The sequence below is a fragment of the Natator depressus genome, chromosome 16 (assembly GCF_965152275.1).
Source record: "Natator depressus isolate rNatDep1 chromosome 16, rNatDep2.hap1, whole genome shotgun sequence".
Lineage (NCBI taxonomy): Eukaryota > Metazoa > Chordata > Testudines > Cheloniidae > Natator > Natator depressus.
In genome coordinates, this window is record NC_134249.1 from 9,129,715 (window position 1) to 9,148,647 (window position 18,933).

At 49.1% G+C, this 18,933-nt stretch overlaps 1 protein-coding gene across 4 annotated transcripts in view; it reads right to left on the reverse strand.

Moving 5' to 3' along the window:
* The window catches only part of WHRN (whirlin), a 112,040-nt gene extending 93,313 nt beyond the window's left edge, over nt 1-18,727 (reverse strand). For 2 of the 4 annotated variants that reach the window (XM_074974035.1, XM_074974034.1), the window contains exon 1: nt 17,596-18,713. In XM_074974035.1, coding sequence (XP_074830136.1) covers nt 17,596-18,297 — 702 coding nt within the window. In that variant the 5' untranslated portion in view covers nt 18,298-18,713. Of the gene's footprint in view, nt 1-17,595 lie in introns of all 4 variants that reach the window. The other 2 variants (XM_074974038.1, XM_074974036.1) reach the window with 2 other exon arrangements.
* Between the last annotated feature and the right edge of the window lie 206 nt (nt 18,728-18,933).

Below are 18,933 nucleotides of genomic sequence, written 5' to 3' on the forward strand. Positions count from 1 at the left end.
CTTGTGCTACCGATGGGGAACTGAGGCACAGAGAGATAAAGTGACTTGCCCAAGGTCACACAGCAAGTCTACGGCGGAGCAGAAAGTTGAACCCAAATTTCCTAAGAGCCACTCCAGTGTTGTAACCACAAGAACATCCTTCCAGGTGTAGGTGTGTTAGCAGAACAGACCAGGGCAATGGAGAAAATCTCTCCCGAAGCCCTGGGTGTATCAACTGTGAGTCAGACAAGTGAGTACAAGGTCCAAGTTACTCCAGGATCAGAAATCCTCAGGGCATCTGGAAGCTTGCAGCTCCTCTGGAAGCAGCAGTGGGCGTGGATGAATATTGGTGCAACATGGAGGAGGTGAAATGGTGCTTTCCTTTGCACAACGGCACTGGGCACAGAGGGGAATGGAGCACAGGAGCTCTGACCCAGATTTTGAACTCCTTCACACGCTTGTGCACTAAAACGGACCTTTATGAAACACTGGCAGGCAGAGCTATAGAATTAGGAGGCTTTGGCAGAGCTGAATGGGAGAAGCTTCAGACTATGTCCCAATGCAGCTATCGATCACTCAGCCGCTTTGGCAAACCCCAAGTTAACCCAAATATTTTACTGTTTTCCCTTGCTGGGGAGGTTGTTGGCCTCAGCCAGAGTCCCCCTATTTCCTCCCACCTTCATTTTTTCTTCCTCTGTCAAAGATGGCCGGCCAAGAGGGGCCTCTTCAAACTGCTGCGCTTGTTCTCTCTAGCTTATGGGCGGTAGTACCAGAGCACCTCAGAGCAGCACCACAATACCTGTGTGAGGCAAGAAAGTATTATGTGTATGGCCCAGATCCTCAGCAGGTATTTAGGCTCTTCATTCCTATTGAAACTTTGCATTGCATTGGATAGAAATGAGGAGCCGAGCCTAAGTGACTTGCATAAGGCCATATGTGGCAGAAGTCTGTGGCAGAACAGGGACTTGAAGCTGGGTCTCAGATCCTAAGCAATGGCCTTAGCGACTCGACCATCCTTCCTCTTGCTCATGCTGTTGGCTAGGCGGGGTACAATAGTGACTTCAAGAGAACCCTCCTGCACAACGGGTGGAGCACTCCCATTCTCAAGGCCTGATTAGCTGCTCCCTTCCACCTTGCCTCCTCATTGACCCCAGTGCAAAATGACTGGAACATGTTACCATCCTGATCTGTGAGCATTTCACACTTGCCAATGACTGCACAAGAGCAACCATGATTCAGGTCCTCCATCTGCTCAGTGGCAAAGGTCTGACCTGAAGCTCAAAGGCAGATCCGTGGATCAAGTGAGTTATCATATCTCATGCTTTCAGAAGCGGGATAATAATGAACCCTTGGGTCCACAGGCCTCTGTCCCCGCCCCCACATTGCACGATCATCTGTGTGCATCATAGGATTTTTTCTTTTGCTTTCCCCAGAAGTACCTTGTATTGGCCCCAGCTAGGGGCAGGATGTGGGACTTAGTAGCCAGGATCTGATGTAGCTGGGGAAATCCTAGACTTGCCAAACCCCATGTATCCAATGCTCCATATTGTGTTAAATTTGTTTCCAAATTACTATCATCCCCAATATTTTTTTGCTAGCTCCCTCCACAATTTCCCAAAAGTTACAGTTTCAAGGACCTCTGCAAAATCTGTGTTTACCTGGATGTTCCTCTGTTGTACTACCATTGCCCCAGCATGGCAGAACCGGTTGCTTTTGTTGTTAATAAACTTGTCTTGTTTTGTCTTAAACCAGTGTGTGTGGAAATCCTAACTTGGGGCAGAATGCTGTGTATATTCCCCTCCACATTGAGGGAGGGGACGAATTTCATGAGCTTATGCTGCACAGTTCCCTGTGCAGAGCAAGATGGTATAATTTTGGCTTTGCATTCCAGAGGAGGGTGGGCACTTGAGTAACTGGGCAGTTCCTTAGCTGAAGCCTTCCCGTGCAGAGGCTAGTCAGAAAGCCTGTTTGCATGTTACAACAGCTGGGTGTGTCCCTACGTGTGTGCTGGTGACAGTGTGAGACCAAGAGCGTGTCTGCAGCTTGTCACAGCAGTACAGTTGAAGGGAGCCCAGACTGGTGGGTCAGGTGGGCTCAGTGGTACCCCAGTTCCCAAGTGGCACCCCTGGGGGAGGGGAACCTGTCACATCCTTGTTGATCCTCATTTATCCTCTTCCATCCAGTTGGATGTGCATGGCCATCAGTGCTCTCAACATAGAATATCAGGGTTGGAAGGGACCTCAGGAGGTCATCTAGTCCAACCCCCTGCTCAAAGCAGGACCAATCCCCAATTTTTGCCCCAGATCCCTAAATGGCCCCCTCAAGGATTGAACTCACAACCTTGGGTTTAGCAGGCCAATGCTCAAACCACTGAGCTATCCCTTCCCCCCAAGGAGAGGGGGTGGCTGACTTTACTTTTTACCAGGGGAAAAGTTTGCAGGTAATCTTCTTATTCACTGAAAAACGTTACCTGAGGCCTTTTGAAAGTTGTCAAAGGAAGAGGAGATAAAATAGCCAACACTTACTCCTGGCAGCTGTTTTTGACAGCTGTGGAGAAGACTTCCTCCAAAGGATACCTCGGGCCCATCGGGCCACCTTCAAAGCCATCATCATGGGCAAGGCTATGCCCATAAATTATTTAATTCCATCCTGGGCTTGTCATCTTTTATTGCTTCAGCATGGGGACACTGAGTGGATTTAATGGTGCAATTTAATGCAAACGACCAAGGTAATGAAGTGCAGCCTGGAGATGTACTACTGCTGGCTGAGTTCTTTTGTAGCTCTGACATGCTAAACAGAGCTGCCCCTGATTGACACGTGGATGGGAGACCTGCAAGGAGCTACAGGGAGTGGTGCTCTTCCCTCTCGTTCTGCCCTGAGCGGCTTTCCGGAGGCACCAAGGGGACAGCTTTAGAATGAGCTGTGAAGCGACAGTCCTGTTACAAGATTCCCCTCGATGCCGTCTGGAGAGGATGTTGGGTTGAAAGGTGCTGTATAAATGGAACCTGTTCTTCACCACTGAACCAGAGGGCGGCAAGCGCAAATGGGCTGAGACGGAAAAAGGGCAATGGTGGTAGAAGTCTTTCTGCGAGCCCTCAGAGTGTTCTGGCCCAAGGGAGTGCGAAATACCCCCATTCCAATACACATACAGCTGGATTCTGTGCTGAGGTACCCAGGCAGGGTAGCCTTGTGGTTAAGGCATCAGATTGCAATCCTAAACCCCAGAGCCAAAGGTGATTTTACACCACTCCATGCTGGGCCAGTCGTTGACTGATTCGGCCCCTGGGGTAGGTTAGAGGGGCTGTCCTAATGTGCTCAGTTGTCCACTGCTCCTACAGGTCACTGCGGTAGCCAGGAATAATCAGGAGGAAAGGGAAGTTCTAACGAGGCCCCTGTTCCTTGGGAACAAACCCAGCAAACACCCCACACTGGGGACAGCAGAGATTCAGCTACTGACTACACTGGCAAGACACCCCCTTGACTTCGGGGCAATTCCCTGGGGACAGCCCCTTTATGTCAGCAGGGAGCCACTGGACACCCATGAATGGAGCCTAGGTACCCAGCGTTAAACCCATAGAGCGGGCCAGAGTCTTCCCTGGTGCAACCGAGAGTAGTGTCGTACAAATCTGAATGCCCATTTGCTCCATATGGTCCTGCAGGGCAAACTCCTGTGCCAGCCTACCTCCTCGGGATCCCATTCCTTTCAATGGGCTGCGTACACTGGGGTGACAGGAACACCTGGAGGCTTTAGTCAAGATCAGGGCGCCATCATGCTGGGCATTGTACACACGCAGTGAGACAGTCCCTGCCCCAAAGAGCTGACAGTCAAAGCAGAGAAAAGGTGAGAGAAAGGAAGCAACGTTTTCCCCCTTGTCACAGATGGGGAAAGACTAAGTGACTCACCCAAGGTCATGCAGGAAGTGTGTGGATGAGCCAGGAATTGACCCTAACTCTGTACCAAACTCAGTATGTCACAGGGATGAAGTCAGCCCTGTGGATGGGAGACCCCCAGCTCCTGCTGTAATTGCGTTCTTTTCCCTGTGCTTCTCACCATCCACTGACATCAGTGAGTGGTTCCTGATCTCAGCCCAGCTGTTCAGACATGTTGCAAGCAGGAACTGTATCCCTCTCTCCTTTATTTCATCTTTCAGTGGCTTCAGCCTTGGTGGGAAGGGGCTGGGTTGACAGCCCTGGCACCAAAGGCCTTTCAGTGGGCCACAGAACAGGCACCCCACAGGCAGCAGCCAGGCCACCTCCCCACCAATGTGTCTTGGCCCTGGCTGGGGGGACCATCTCCAGCGAAAAGAGAAGAGTTCATTCCCCAGGCTTGGCCAGCCCTTGGCCTCTCTGCTACATGTCAGCAAGTGGGAAGCTCCTCTTCCATTCCCACATGTGCCTGGTTTGTTTCATCCACAGGTTGTAACCTAGACTGTAAGATCTCTGGGGCAGGGACTGCCTTGGCATGAGTGTTTGCATAGGCCTAGGGGGCCTGACTGGGCATGGGTTATGGGGGCAACACTAGCCCCCTGGTAGAGCGGAGATTGCGGCCAATTACCACCAATACAGCATCCTCAGTTGGCAGATGATCAGCAGGGGCCTTGCCGCAGGACTCTCACCTCCAGAAGCTGGAACAGATCAGGCCTGGATTGGCAAAGAGGTGAGAGGTTGGGATGAGACAAAGGAAAGGTCAGATTGCTCTCAGTGTGAAATGGGAAAGGGAAAGGAACAGCTGCCCAGAAGTCCAGTTTCCCATCAGCGAGTTCCGGGAGCTCATTCCATCTTGGGAAAACAAGGGCCTCTGAACCCTGAACAGATTGATTCCTTGCTGGTGCCATCAGGCTGTTCGTAGCAAGCTGCTGCCCATCCAGATTCTCCTTAAATCCCCAAGGCCAAACAGGGCCTGGGGGTCTCCTCTTTCCCACTCAAGGTTGTAGTTTGTTTTGTTTGTTTGTTTGTTTGTTTTTTTCCAGCCTTTGAAATGCTGGTTTCATGGGGTGGAATTCAGTCCTGACATAAACTGGTGCAACTCTATGGACTGCAAGAGAGCTTTACTCACACCAGGGCTGAATTTTGCCCTGATCCCAAACCTTAAAGCTGTGTCACAAGCCTTCCTTCCTTTAACTGAGCATTCGTGGCTGGGAAAGACTGAAATCAATAGCAGAAATCAGACAGTGCAAGCAGGAGCCAACCAACAACTGTATTCCCTGAAGCATTGAGGCTGATGGTTCTCAGCTGTCCACACCATGATTCCATGTTACAACAGGGATAGGTTCGGGGACCTACTTCTTCACCTCAGAAAGGGAAGATGGTTGTGAGGCCCAGGTTGAGAGACCATAGTGGAGAACCTTTACTTAGGCTCAGTATGTGAAGAAAAACCATGGTGCAGTCCTCTTAAAGTCATTAAGTTCTCTCTGAGCTTTTGAAAGTAGTGATACTATTGGGCAAATAACCGCTTAGGTAGTTACAACATTTAGACTGTAAGCTCTTCAGGACAGGGTGTGTTTTCTATGTCTGGAAAGCATCGGGTACATTTTGGCTGAATCAGCAAATTAAAAATACTGCTGCCTCCTTAAATTCCCCCAGCAGTGTCAACTGGATACAGACTCCTTCACTTCCTTTCTCCAACTCTTTTGTCACCTTGCTGTGCGCTCTTGGCCGCTGTGATCCACCCCAGAGGCAGCTGCATTTCATTAGTGTGCAAACTGCCTGTAAAGAGCTTTTGAGACTGTTAGATGAAAGGCTCTATGCAAGTCTGTCAGACAGTGGGAGGGTGGAGGGAGAGAAGAGATAAAGGAAACAAGTCCTAGTGGCATTGGAGAATGGTAGCATCAGGGGACCACCCTCACAAAAATCACAGCCAGGAAACAGACACTAATCATCGTAAGTATTATTATGGGAAGCAAGTGCCAAAGACCGGGACAGGACAGATTTTATAAGGCTATTGATTCCCTCCTTTCTTTAATTGTCCATTCAACCTTTCATGATTTAAGTAGATTTATTTTAAAGCACCTTTTAAAACAGCATATTTACCTCAATCTCTAGCTTTAATGAGTAGTTAATAGAAATACCCTGCCTGCTGCATGGCTTTAGCTGCTATTAAATGGATTTGCAATACAGCATTCTATTTGCTAGGATCAATGTTCTGACATATTCCATCCTCCAGGAAAATTCATGTATGTCAATAGTGCCTAATGAGATTAACAGAATTTGTTTCCCTTCTCCCTGCTCTTTCTTTCCTTGACCGGTCCTCACCCTGAGGAAGCCGGAAGAGAAGCCTTCTTAAAACTTCTCCCTCAGAAGCCCCTCAGCAGGAACGCAGATGTCATAAATCAATGGCCATTAATCACAACGAGTTTCCTGGCAGCCTGAATAAAAGGCCCATCTCGTAGGGCTGCGGCTCACTCGCTTACCTTCACTGCTAATGAAATGAGCAATCTATTCCAAGTCATTTGGTTAGTGGCACCACTGTAGATCACAGCCGGATACAAGAAGCATTAACTCTGGGCCATCCTTCCATCCCTCCTCTTTTTCCCCCCCTCCCACCTCTTCTTTCATCAATAACAGACTCTGAGGACCTGTTTGGTTTCTTGAGCTATTCAGATGGTAGGAGTGCATTCCTCTGCCTGGGTAATTATCCCCATTTGCAAACTGCAAAGACTAGTGCTGAGGTTCTAGATAACTGAAAGACTCCCACACAGGTTTGCATTGATTCCATCCAGAATAGAAACATCGGGCAAGAAAGAGCAAAGGAGTGAGAGAAAGAAAGGGATCGAGTCTTAAGACACCTGGAAGCGTGGCGGAAATAACATGCAGAAGTTTGCACAACCACTGTTTCCTGCATTCTCCTGGCATGTCCCTATTAGAAGAGACAGGTGAATCAAATAGCTGAACATCCTCGACTCTTGGCCCTTTGGACCCAATTAGGCTGGACAAGAACAACCATTTGTCGATAGCACAGAGGAAGCTTCCAGCGTTATGGAGGACAGGTGGGGATGTGGGGGAAGAAATGCACTTTTAAAATGAGACCATTTGCTGTGTCCCTCTGTGCCTATGGGTGGAAGGGAACAAGGAGCAGACAATCCAGGCATACAAAATGGGGAAGGGGCAGGGGGTCACTGAAGCACGCACTCCTTATCCCCCAGAGACCACCTCCCTGGAGAGAGAAAACTCTTATTATTAATAGTATTCCAGCAGCAACTGGATGTCCCAGCTGAGCCTGGAGCCCCATTGTGCTGGGTACTATACAAACCTATGAGAGACACGCCCTGTCCCAAAGAACCTGGAATCTAAACAGGTGAGTCAGACAAAGGACAGGAGGTGAAACAGGCCCAGAGAGGGAAAATGAAGTAACTTCCCCAAGGCCACAGAGCAGGTGGGTGGCCAAGGCAGGGGTAGAACCTACAGTTCCTGAGTCCTATTCCAGAGCCTTATCCGGACTGGGTCCCAGTTAGCACTAACTGCCTCCCTTACTGGCAGCCTATGAATGACCTATGGAGGCTGCTCTCCCTCTAGAGAGGGTCACTCTTGGCAGGGCTGGGTAGAGGCAGTTGGAAACTGCCCATCCTGTACCTCTGCAGAAAGAGAGGCCTCCATTCCCCAGGGCTGCCAGCCCAGCACCTTTCACCAATGCCAAAAAATTACTAAGAGACAACAAGAATCAAACCAAACCTAGCCGGGGTCTGGCTCCATCCTGATCAGAACTGCAGCACCAGCAAGCCCCAGGCTGTAGTCTTCTGTCAGGCTCACATGTGACCTGAGTGAGAATATGTAACGGCAGAACTGGACCCACTGTCTTCAAGCTAATTTGACCTGTCCGGCAGTGCGATGAGCTGAATTGAGCTTATACCGTTCCAGCGGGGGCTGAAGGACAAGGCCGGAGGAAATACTTTACTACAGCAGTTCTGAATGCGGTTTGTATCACGAACACAGGGTCTGACGCACTTCCGGGATGGCCTAATTACTTTGCGGCCTTGACCCTTCCCATGAAGGGCCTGTCTCTGACCTCCTCCCCCCAGGATTTCAGCTGCACCCACAATCCCTCTTGTCAGTACCCTCATTGTGTCTTCCCCATTCACCCTAATTTCTGTGGCTCCCCACTAGAGCAGCCTAGCCTCCGGCTTTTGGCTGGAGGCTCGGGCTTTCCACTCTTTGCCCCTGCCCCATCGCTGCCTTCTGCTGCTTCAGGATTTACTTGGCGAGAGGTTAGTCTCTTCCACAGCTTTCCCTCCCAGCTGCCCCTGGAGCCTGCCCTGTGCGTAAAGTGTGTGCGCTATGGGCCAGCTGGGAAGGGACACGGACAAAGGAGATGGGGCAAGACAGCTGGGGAAAGAAATCGGAGTGCGGGAGGGGGGAGCGCAGACAGAGAAGAGGCAGACTTGAGATTTCTCCGGGGAGGACGAGCCGTGAGAAATGAGGGGGGGGGGGGAAAAGCACAACAGGGACAGTGAGACAGGAGACTTCAGCTGAACTCGCCATTTTTTAAGGACCAGGGCGAGCTGCCTCTGGAGTCAACACAGGAGGGGACAGCCAATCCGACCCTGAAAAGTGTGGAAATTAAAATATATTTTGGTTTTCAAATAGGCTGTGAACATGCAAATGAATGCAAATGAGCACACATGCTTATGTAAATATATGCACATTTGTTCACAGGTCTTTAGAGGGCACAGTGGGGGGTTTAGGCAGGTTTGATCCCCACTTCTTCCCTAGGTGCAGGCATGACTGAGGAAAGCTCCAGGCTCCTAGGGCTTTCTCCCTAGCTACCCTAGAAGCCGGCTGCATGCTGCAGTAGAAGGAGCTAGCCCAGACCTGCTGCTGTACAGAGATTCTGGCACTACCTCAAATCTCTTTGATGCCCAGGCCCGGAACAACTGCCCTGTGGGTCCTCATCCGCAGTACAGCCCGGCAAAGGCTACTGAGGATTTTTCACTGAACGTTTGAAAAGAATTTTTATTTTGTTTGGAATTTTCTAGATAATAAAACAGACCCCGCCCCCACTGGATTTTGACCATAAACCAAAACATTGGCATTCTCTATTTTTTTTCCTCCAGTTCTTCCCTCTTTCTTTCCCCTATCCCCTCTTCCTCTCCCACTCCCCTCATCAAGCATGCTGCTGAGAAAAGGGGGGGGGGAAATTCTACTGTGTGTGTCTGGGGGGGACGACCTAAAAGCAACATTTTTTGGTATTTGGTTTTTCATTGAACAAAACAGAAAATAATGAAAGCAAATTCATGGAAAATGAAGTTCTTTTCCATTTAAAAAAAGAAAATCAACCAGGTCTAAATACCAACAGCCCGCAGAGCCTTTTCTAATGGTGACTCCCTTCCTGGTGTTGTGCAGAATGCAACATTTTAAGCCCAAATAGTGAGGGTTGTGTGCTTGAGGGGAAGGGGCAGGGTCATTGATGTCTCTATATTCTAGGTGGATCCTAGAGCTGTTGATTTTCTTTACAGTGGGATAACATGTGCACTCTGCATTTGGCAATGAGGAACATTCGGGTAATGCACCATCTAAGAAGCAAAGCAAAACAACTCCTGAAGGACGACTCATCACTCTCACAAATCTTGGGAGACAGGCCAGTCCTTGCCTACAGACAGCCCCCCAACCTGAAGCAAATACTCACCAGCGACCACACACCACACAACAGAACCACTAACCCAGGAACCTATCCTTGCAACAAAGCCCGTTGCCAACTGTGTCCACATATCTATTCAGGGGACATCATCATAGGGCCTAATCATAGAATATCAGGGTTGGAAGGGACCTCAGGAGGTCATCTTGTCCAACTCCCTGCTCAAAGCAGGACCAATCCCCAATTTTGCCCCAGATCCCAAATGGCCCCCTCAAGGATTGAACTCACAACCCTGGGTTTAGCAGGCCAATGCTCAAACCACTGAGTTATCCCTCCCCCAACATCAGCCACGCTATCAGCTACACTATCAGAGGCTCATTCACCTGCACATCTACCAATGTGATATATGCCATCATGTGCCAGCAATGCCCCTCTGCCATGTACATTGGTCAAACTGGACAGTCTCTACGTAAAAGAATAAATGGACACAAATCAGATGTCAAGAATTATAACATTCATAAACCAGTCGGAGAACACTTCAGTCTCTTTGGTCACTCGATTACAGACCTAAAAGTCGCAATATTACAACAAAAAGACTTCAAAAACAGACTCCAACGAGAGACTGCTGAATTGGAATTAATTTGCAAACTGGATACAATTAACTTAGGCTTGAATAGAGACTGGGAGTGGATGGGTCATTACACAAAGTAAAACTATTTCCCCATGTTTATTCCCCCCCTCCCACTGTTCCTCAGAGTTCTTGTTGCTGGAACTGCTGGAAATGGCCCACCTTGATTATCACTACAAAAGGTTTTCTCCCCCCCCCCCCGCTCTCCTGCTGGTAATAGCTCATCTTAAGTGATCACTCTCCTTACAGTGTGCATGATAACACCCATTTTTTCATGTTCTGTGTGTATATAAATCTCCTCACTGTATTTTCCACTGAATGCATCCGATGAAGTGAGCTGTAGCTCACAAAAGCTTATGCTCAAATATATTGGTTAGTCTCTAAGGTGCCACAAGTCCTCCTTTTCTTTTTGCGAATACAGACTAACACGGCTGCTACTCTGAAATCTAGTAAATGTGTTGTCAGTTTAAATGAGACTGCCAGTGATTTAGACTTCTGTAATTCTCTGAGTAGGCATGACATTGAGAAAAGTACCCCAAATCCGTCAGCCTAACAGGAAGGGAGGGGAAACGGAAAATAAAGAATTTAATCCATGAATTACTTTGCACCCTATCTTTCAGTTTTCTTCTAATACATATTGGGCTGAAAAGAGAAGTTTCTCTGTTGGGTCAGTGTGTGTATTTCTTCACTGATGCAGAAATGTTTCTTTATGATGTTCCAGCAAATGTCATGGGATTTTCTTATAATTTATATTCCAGCATTGCCTACTGGCCCAATCAAGACTGGCCCCTAATGTACTAGGTACTGTGTACCCAAAGGGTAAGAGACAGTCCCTGCTTTGAAGAGCTTAGTATCTAGCCAGACTAGAGAGACAACGGGTGGGAGAAATGAAGCATTATTAGCCTTGTATTACAGATGGGAACCTGAGGCACAGAGAGACTTACTGCCTTATCTCTTTTACACTCCGGTTACTCCTGATTTGCTGGTGTAATTAAGAGGAGTAGCAGACCCTAAATGATGTGCCTAAGGTCTTGCAGGAAACCTGTGGCAGAATAGAGAATTGGACCTATATCTCCTGGGTCCCACACCAGTATATTAGCAACAAGCCCAGCCTTCCTCTCGGTAGCTGGACCATTTCTGTGGACCTGTGTTCAAATCCTCCCCCAGGTCCTAGATAAGATGAATGTTGTCATCTCAGCTTAGTCCACAACACCAAAAAACACTGCCCTGTTCGTCACAGTCTCTGCTCAGGAGCAGTTTGGCCCTTGACTCTCAGGGCAGTTCTGGGGCACATTGGTGGCTCAGGACTATAGCAGAGGGGGCCAGGTGAGAGGTGCACCAGCAGAGCTGTGTGGGAAAACATGCACATCACCTGCTGGCTCTATGCTCGATCGTTGCCGGCCTCCTCTTCCTTTCAAAAGCATTAAAACAAAGTTAAAATACAAACGTTTCTGACTCAAAGAGCCAACCCATCCCCTCTCCTCGACTGGGAAATCCTGGTGACTCTGATTACTTCCCCTGTCCCCTTGTGAGCTCAGCATGCTGCTAGAATTAAAATGTACATTGCTTGCAGGAGAGCAAAGCAGAGCAGGAGCCCAAGGCTTGTTTTTTAGATGTCTGGGTTTGAGATCGTTTTTCCCTTGTATTGATTTTTTTTTTGTAGTGCAATTAAAAAAACAAACAAACCCACTCCCATCCAAGATCCATTTACCAAGGATTCAGATGTCGCCTCCAGCTAATTATCGGGGCAGATGAATGGTAATCCTACTATTCACACCCACCCTGTCCTTGCTACGACCACTCTAGAGATTCAGTTTTGGCCACCGGTTTGTACACCGGCTTCTAAAATGTACAGATAAGCTAACCCAGCACAATCTGTATAAGTAAAAGCTTTTATAAGAACAAGTCTGATACCTTTTGGGGAAACGGGGATCTCTGTGTGTCTATCTTGCCTCACCACTCATTTGTCTGGCAGCCCGGAAAAAGCGAGTATCAGGAGGGTTAAAGTGTACATTCGTCCTTACAAACTGCTTCAGCTGAATGTCTGGTGAAATGCAATGGTGATTATCGATTGTAGCAAGGAAGCCGTGTCAAATATGCTAATCGATTAATTGGGCAGCAACCAGAAACGACAAAATGAGGCTCGCGTTCTTTTAAATTGCCTGGGAGGCAGGATTGTTCTAAATATATTTTCAAGCTTCAGATCAGCATGCCCCTTTTGTCGCTTTTCAGCAGTGCCTTAGCAATGCTGCACGGTACCTCACTGGAGAACCAGCAGCCGGAGCTCTTTATAACTTGGACAGAATATTACAGCCTTTTAAAAGATTGCCCGGCTTGATGCCTTGTGTATCCAAGTGAATAGAATGTTAAAATAATTCAAAGGAGATCTGATTATTTTTTTTTAAACGCCTGCTTGGCAGAGGCAGAGTGTGAGAAGAAAAAAACATCTCTGAGTGAATTAAAACCCTGTGTACCAAACTGAGGCAAACAAGTACAAATGGATAAAATCCACCCTCTGGCCACCTGAGCCTCTTCCATCACAATCAAGTCTTCTAAGACAGAGCTGCACAAGGGGAACACACCTGCTAAAAGGATAGACTACTTGTGAGCTGTCACATCGCTCTACTGTATTCTGTATTTATTTTGCTTTCCAACAACAGATCTGTCTCATCACAGCCTCTGCCCTGGCTCCTTATCCCTGAAATGAGATCACAGAATCCTTTCAAAGATGCTGATCTGAGTTACACTGGTGCAAATCTAGGGTGGGTCCACTGACTTTGGTGAGGTTACTCTGGATCTACGCCAGCATGAATGAGATCAGAATCAAACTCATCGAGCCAGATCCTCTGATGTGGTAAATCCATGCAGTTCCACTGATGCTGGTGGAGTTACTCTAGATTTACATTGGTGTAGCTTAGATTGGAATCGTACCCATTGGAATTCTGCTGATTTACGCCAGCAAAGGATCTGGCCCAATTATCTATTTCCTTCAAACTGAAACAAATGAAAGGGGTGAGCTGCAAAATAAGAACCTGACAATAAGTTAGGGTGACCAGACAGCAAGTGTGAAAAATCGGGACAGGGAGCGAGGGGTAATAGGTACTTATATAACAAAAAGCGCCGAATATCAGAACTGTCCCTATAAAATTGGGACATCTGGTCACCCTACAATAAGTGAAGAGGAGAAATGTCTCCGGGTGTGATACATAGCTCACATTGTTTTTGAATTGAAAGTGTGTTGGACAAAATATTATGGCTTAGTGAAACATACACTCATTTGTCTGTTGCTATAATACCAAGGATTATACTCTAGCAAGAGTAAACACAGCCAGGTGAGCTCTAGAAAGCAGAGACAATGCAAACATTTTCACTTAGAGTACAATTTAAATTACAATGTGCTTTTGATAAGCCCCTGAGTGCCAGAGTGATGGAGCTACAATTGTAATGAAGTCATTTAATTCTGATTTGGATGAAACACACATAGACTACGGAGCAGGCTAGGCATAAAACCCCAGCGCTCATACTGGGTTAAGAAGCCAGTCATTAAGTGAATTTGATTTGGAGTGCTCAGGTAATCTAGCTACTTACGTTAGAATCCTACTTTTTCTCTCATTTACACTAAAATATCTTAGCCCAGGTCATGGTATAAAAGTAAATTTCCAGGTGGAATGGTATGTAACTCATAATTTATGTCTCCTTTGTCTGGCTTCGTGGCAGTCTTATCTTGGAGCCAAGTTTCCACTCTTAGGATATCCTGTCTTTGTAAGACTCTTTCAAAATGATTACTATTCTATGAATTGTCTATGGGGACAGCAGCCAATAGAAAGAGGAACTGCCCCATGTCAGACTTGGTCTCTCTCGCTTCCTTCATGGAAGAATGCAGGAAAGGCGAGATCATTTTTGCAAGGTCAAACAAAGGATCAAATGCTAAAAAAAGGCAAAAGTGCCTGAACTACCTTGGCCTACTGAGATGAATGTATCAGTCACTCTGTGAATTCGTTTAATAGATTCCATGAACCTATGTTTTTATTTATCTTATCTAAATGACTGACTGTTTGCCTATGCTTTTGTACAGTACCCATCATTGTGTAATCTGGGCATCTGGGAGGTGCCATATTGGATCAGACCACTGGCAGGCTATGATTCTGTCCGTGGTCAACATGTGATGCTTCAGAAGAAGGAAAGAAACCCATAAAAGCAGCAGGCCGGGGGGTAGGGGGAATGGCAGAATGAGTAGAGAGGAAATTCCTTCCTGACTCCTGTGGTGGTCACCTTGTACCCTGAAGAATGAGCTTTGATTACTCCTATCTTACGGTAGCATGCTTTGCGTATACTGAAGTCTCCAGACCCAGACAGTCAACTTTTGCTGCAGGACAATTAAGATCAGAATGCAGTAGGGAAGGCATACTCCTTTTCAACTAAATGGAGAACCAGACTAATACCCCTCAGAAGACTGGAAAGCACACTTTAATCAGACCGCTTTAGAAGGAAAGCTACTGTCCCCTAATAATTTAAAGCAAACTTCTGGACAAGACAATGTTCAGGGAATCTTATTAGAGTGATTTATGTTTTTGTGCTAGGAAAGGACCCCAGCTGGTACTAAACTCTGCTCACATTTTATATCAGCAATAACCCTAAGTCACAGGAAGAAAAATCGCACACATTTCTCTGGGCCTGAATTCTTGTGCACCTTAAACTCCCAAGGGCCAATTAGCCCTGGCATTAGCCCATTGGACCAAATTCTGTTATCATTTATGCTGGTATAACGCACTGACGTAGGTGGAGGTTTCCAGATTTAGCCTGGTGTAACTGAGAGCCCAATTTGGTCTACTGACTGTCGTGGTGTTGCACATGCTTACGCCAAGGCTGAATCTGATCTCTATTGATTTCAGGGGGGAGGTTGGGCAAGGAGTGAAGGACTGGACTCTCTGCTTGGCAAATATCCTTAACTCACTTTGTCATTGCAGCTCAAATGGTGTAGAAGATCCTCTCAAGTGCTCAGGAACCTACTATAACTGCATACAACAGTGAGTTATGGACAGGGGGGCTGGTACCATTTTTATAGTGGGGGTGCTGAGAGCCACTGAACCAAACTGTAAACCCTGGATATAATGGAAGCTACTGCAAGCCAGGGGGTGAAGTAGCACCGCTAATTCCAGCACCTATGGTTATGGATGGCATTTATACCTTAACCCTGAGTTGTGTCTTTTGAAGTCAGATCCCTAACGTTATTTGAAATAGGTTTTTAGCTTCACATTTCCTTGGGGTTTATTTCAAAGGCGTCACAGCAATACGATGCATTAATTTCACTCAGTTTTAAAATCTCCAGAGGAGCCATCCTGGCTAGCTATGTTAATCGTTATGTGATGCCTTTTAAAAGAAGGAGCAGGGTTTCTTCAGTGCCATCGAAGTGTACTATACGCATCATTCTTCATCAACAGACCACAAGAGCTTTGAAAGATGCCAGTTCCCCTGGATATGTGATGAAATGGTTGTTTGAAAAAGTTTCAGCCCATGTGTAGATAATTTCTGAGCTTCCATTTTATACCCTGATCATTTCAAAATACCCACAAGGAGACCTTTTATGGAATAGCCCCTTGACAAATTTTATTATATAATATAATATATATTATATATGTTCGGACAAGAAGCTCCAAGTGCTTTACACAAACACTAATGAACGAAGCCTAAAAATATCCATGTGAAGACAGTAGATATGGTTATCTACATTTTACCAGTGGGTAAATGGAGACACGGAGCTGTTAAGTGAATTGCCCAAGGACACAAGGTTGAGTCAGTGGCAGAGCTATGAATAGCACTCAGGAGTCCTGGCACCCAGTCCCCATCTCTAATCACTGCACCATGCAACATACATTTTCTTTCAGTTTTGCGAGCACAGAATAGCATATTAAATTGATAAGATTCCATTTTTATTCTCCTATAATTTTTCTTTAAATGTCAGAAACTTCAGGCTGGTCCTGAGATTATTTATACCTACATTTCAGCTTGGAACAAATTTCTTTCACCGCGGGGTAGAGATTTTAAAATGTTGGGAAGGGAAAAGTTGACAGTTTAAAAATGAAGGGTTTGATCCTGTATATTTTTATGCAAGCAATTCTTACTCAACAGGTCATCCCCATTGAAAGCACCGGGACTACTCACAGGAGTAAGGGATTGTCGAAGCAAGTGCTGGTGAAAGGTACCAAACTAACTGGGCTGGAAACCAAAGTGCTTCAGTTATCCACAGACGAACTAAAGCCCAGGCAACTAACTGCAAGGCAGCCTGACCTCCCCTCCCCAGCTCTGCCAATGTACCTCAGCCCTATGGGCCAGACTGTCTGGCTCATTGAACCCTTGGCCGTTCTGCTAAGATTGCCAGCTATTGTGCCATGGGACATCTCTGGATTGAGCCCACCGACCTATTTCGCCAAAACATCTTGCTGTCAGAGGGCAACAACTTTCGGTGACTCTAACCTGAGTTAGGTTCACATCAGTGAGCTGCAGCTGTAAAACTCCGTCTGTGGATACCCTCCCCCTAGTCCCCTGGCTGGCGAACTCTGATGTATGGCACCCCTGTCCTTCTTATTTATTTGTATTACAGTAGCTCTCAGGGGCCGGTTGGGGATCCGTTGTACGGAGTGCATGCAGGGAACGTTTCTGAGCGGCTTGCAACCCAGGTGTGTGACTATTCTCTTTTTCATCCTGGTCTAGCGGTACGAAAGGGGACATGGGTTCTATTCCGAGCACCGCCACTGAATCGCTGTGGGTTGGGGGGGTGAGGGGAAGTCATTTTTCCACTCGGTGCCTCAGTTTCCTTACCCGTGGGAGGTGGTAGGATGGTCTAGTGCATAAGATACGCGACAGACCAGGGTTCAAATCCAGGTTTAATCACCGATTTCCTGAATGACCTTAGCAGGGCACTTAGTCTCTTTGTGCCTCAGTTTCCCAACTGCAAAATGAGATGACAGCCCTGCCCCCACAGAACTGCAAAGGGGGCGGGGGATCCTTGAATGTTACTGAGGTGCTCAGACACTGTGGTAATGGGGTCTCTAATTGGATAGACAAACATTTGGACATAGAATAATGATACTTGTCCACCTTTGAGAAGCACTTTCAGGTCGTGGCTGTGGGCAGCATAGTCCTGCCCTTTAGTGTTTGTTATGATCTCTACATGCCACTGACTGGCATGTCCCTGTGCATTGTTAACGCCTGTTTTTTCGCCCTTCCAGCGTGCCACGGGACTGATCCTGATCTCTCCTTCAGAGGTGCGAATCAGGGGCCACGCCGCTGAATGTTTGGAGTTGCTCAGGATTTACACCCCTGTGCCAGAGACAGCATCCTGCCCCCGGCCTTCAGGGGGTCTAAGGTTCACAATCCGGGGGGTCAAACCCCTGCCGCCCTTCCCACATTGCTCACTTACCTTGACAGCTTCGGCGTGGGTCACTCTGTCCAAGGACTTGTCGTTGGCCCTCAGGATCTGGTCCCCGACCCGGAGTCCTTCTTTCTCCGCCAGGGAGCCCGGCTCCACCAGGGAGACGTAGATGCCCACCCCGTGCTCGGCGCCCCCTCGGATGCTGAAGCCCAAGCCGTCGTTGGTCTTGTTCCTCTTCAGGCTCACCTCCCGCACCTCCCCACGCAGCTCCTCGGCGCCGGGGGCGCCCAACCCCGCCGGGGCTCTCCTGGCAGGGGGCAGAGGAGCGGGCTGGGGCCAGACACCAGCCGCGGGTGGGCTGGGGGCCCCCAAGCCCGCCGCGCCGCAGCCGGGCAGGAAGCCGGGCTTCAGGTAGAGCCCCTCCGAGGTGTACTGGTCGAAGAGCAGCTGGTCGGAGCGGGGGATCACCAGGCGCAGCATGGGCAGCAGCTGCCGCTTGCCCGGGCTGTCGAGCAGGACGCGGAGGGTCTGCACCAGGTCGAAGACGTTGCGGCGGGCGTGGTAGACGTTCAGGCAGTGGATGAACTGCTCCCGCTCCGGCTCGCTCAGCAGCAGGGTCAGGGCATGGTGCAGCTTCCGCACGTTGGCCGAGAGCAGCCGGCTCCCAGCCCCCGACGGGGGCCCCGCCGCCGCCGCCGGGGAGCTGGAGCAGGAGGAGTTCACCGACGTGCGGTCCAGCTCGGCGCTCATCTCCCCGCTGCCCTGGGCGGGGGGCCGGTGTGCGCCTCCCAGTCAGCGCATCCTCCCGCAGCCCCCTCCCCAAAGGGCCGGGCCAGGCCCCGGGACCTTGCCCTGGACGGGCGCCTCGCTCCGTCAGCCCAGAGCCGCCGCCGCCGCCGCCGCCTGGGGGGGACGCGCGGCTCGCAGGCTCGGCCAGTGGCTCAGCCCCGAGGGCGGAGCAGCCATCAGAGAAGGGGGAAGCCCCCTCCCCGGAACACACACGGCTCCCCCGGCCCTGGGCAGAGCCTGCCGCTCCTCCGGCAGGGAGACCGCGCCGCGCCCAGCGGAGAGGCTGGAAAGTCGCTGGAAACCCGCCCCCGGGCTGCCTTTGCCCGGGGTCTCCTGCTGTGCCCAGCCCGTCCCTGGCCGGGGCGGCGCGATCTCTCCCCACGTCCCGGGCGCTGCAGCCGGGATCCCGGCGGGCTTGGCCTTGGCAGAGGCGGGGAGCCCCGCGCCGGGCTGTCTGGAGCCCCGCACAGCCCTGCGGCAGGGAGCAACCGGGGAGCTCGCTCCCGAGCCCCGGTCCGCCCCCCGCGGGCCGAGAGCCGGTCCCCCGCCACTCGGCTCCCTTCCTCCAGGTCGCCTGCTCCCAAGTCGCTTTCTCCC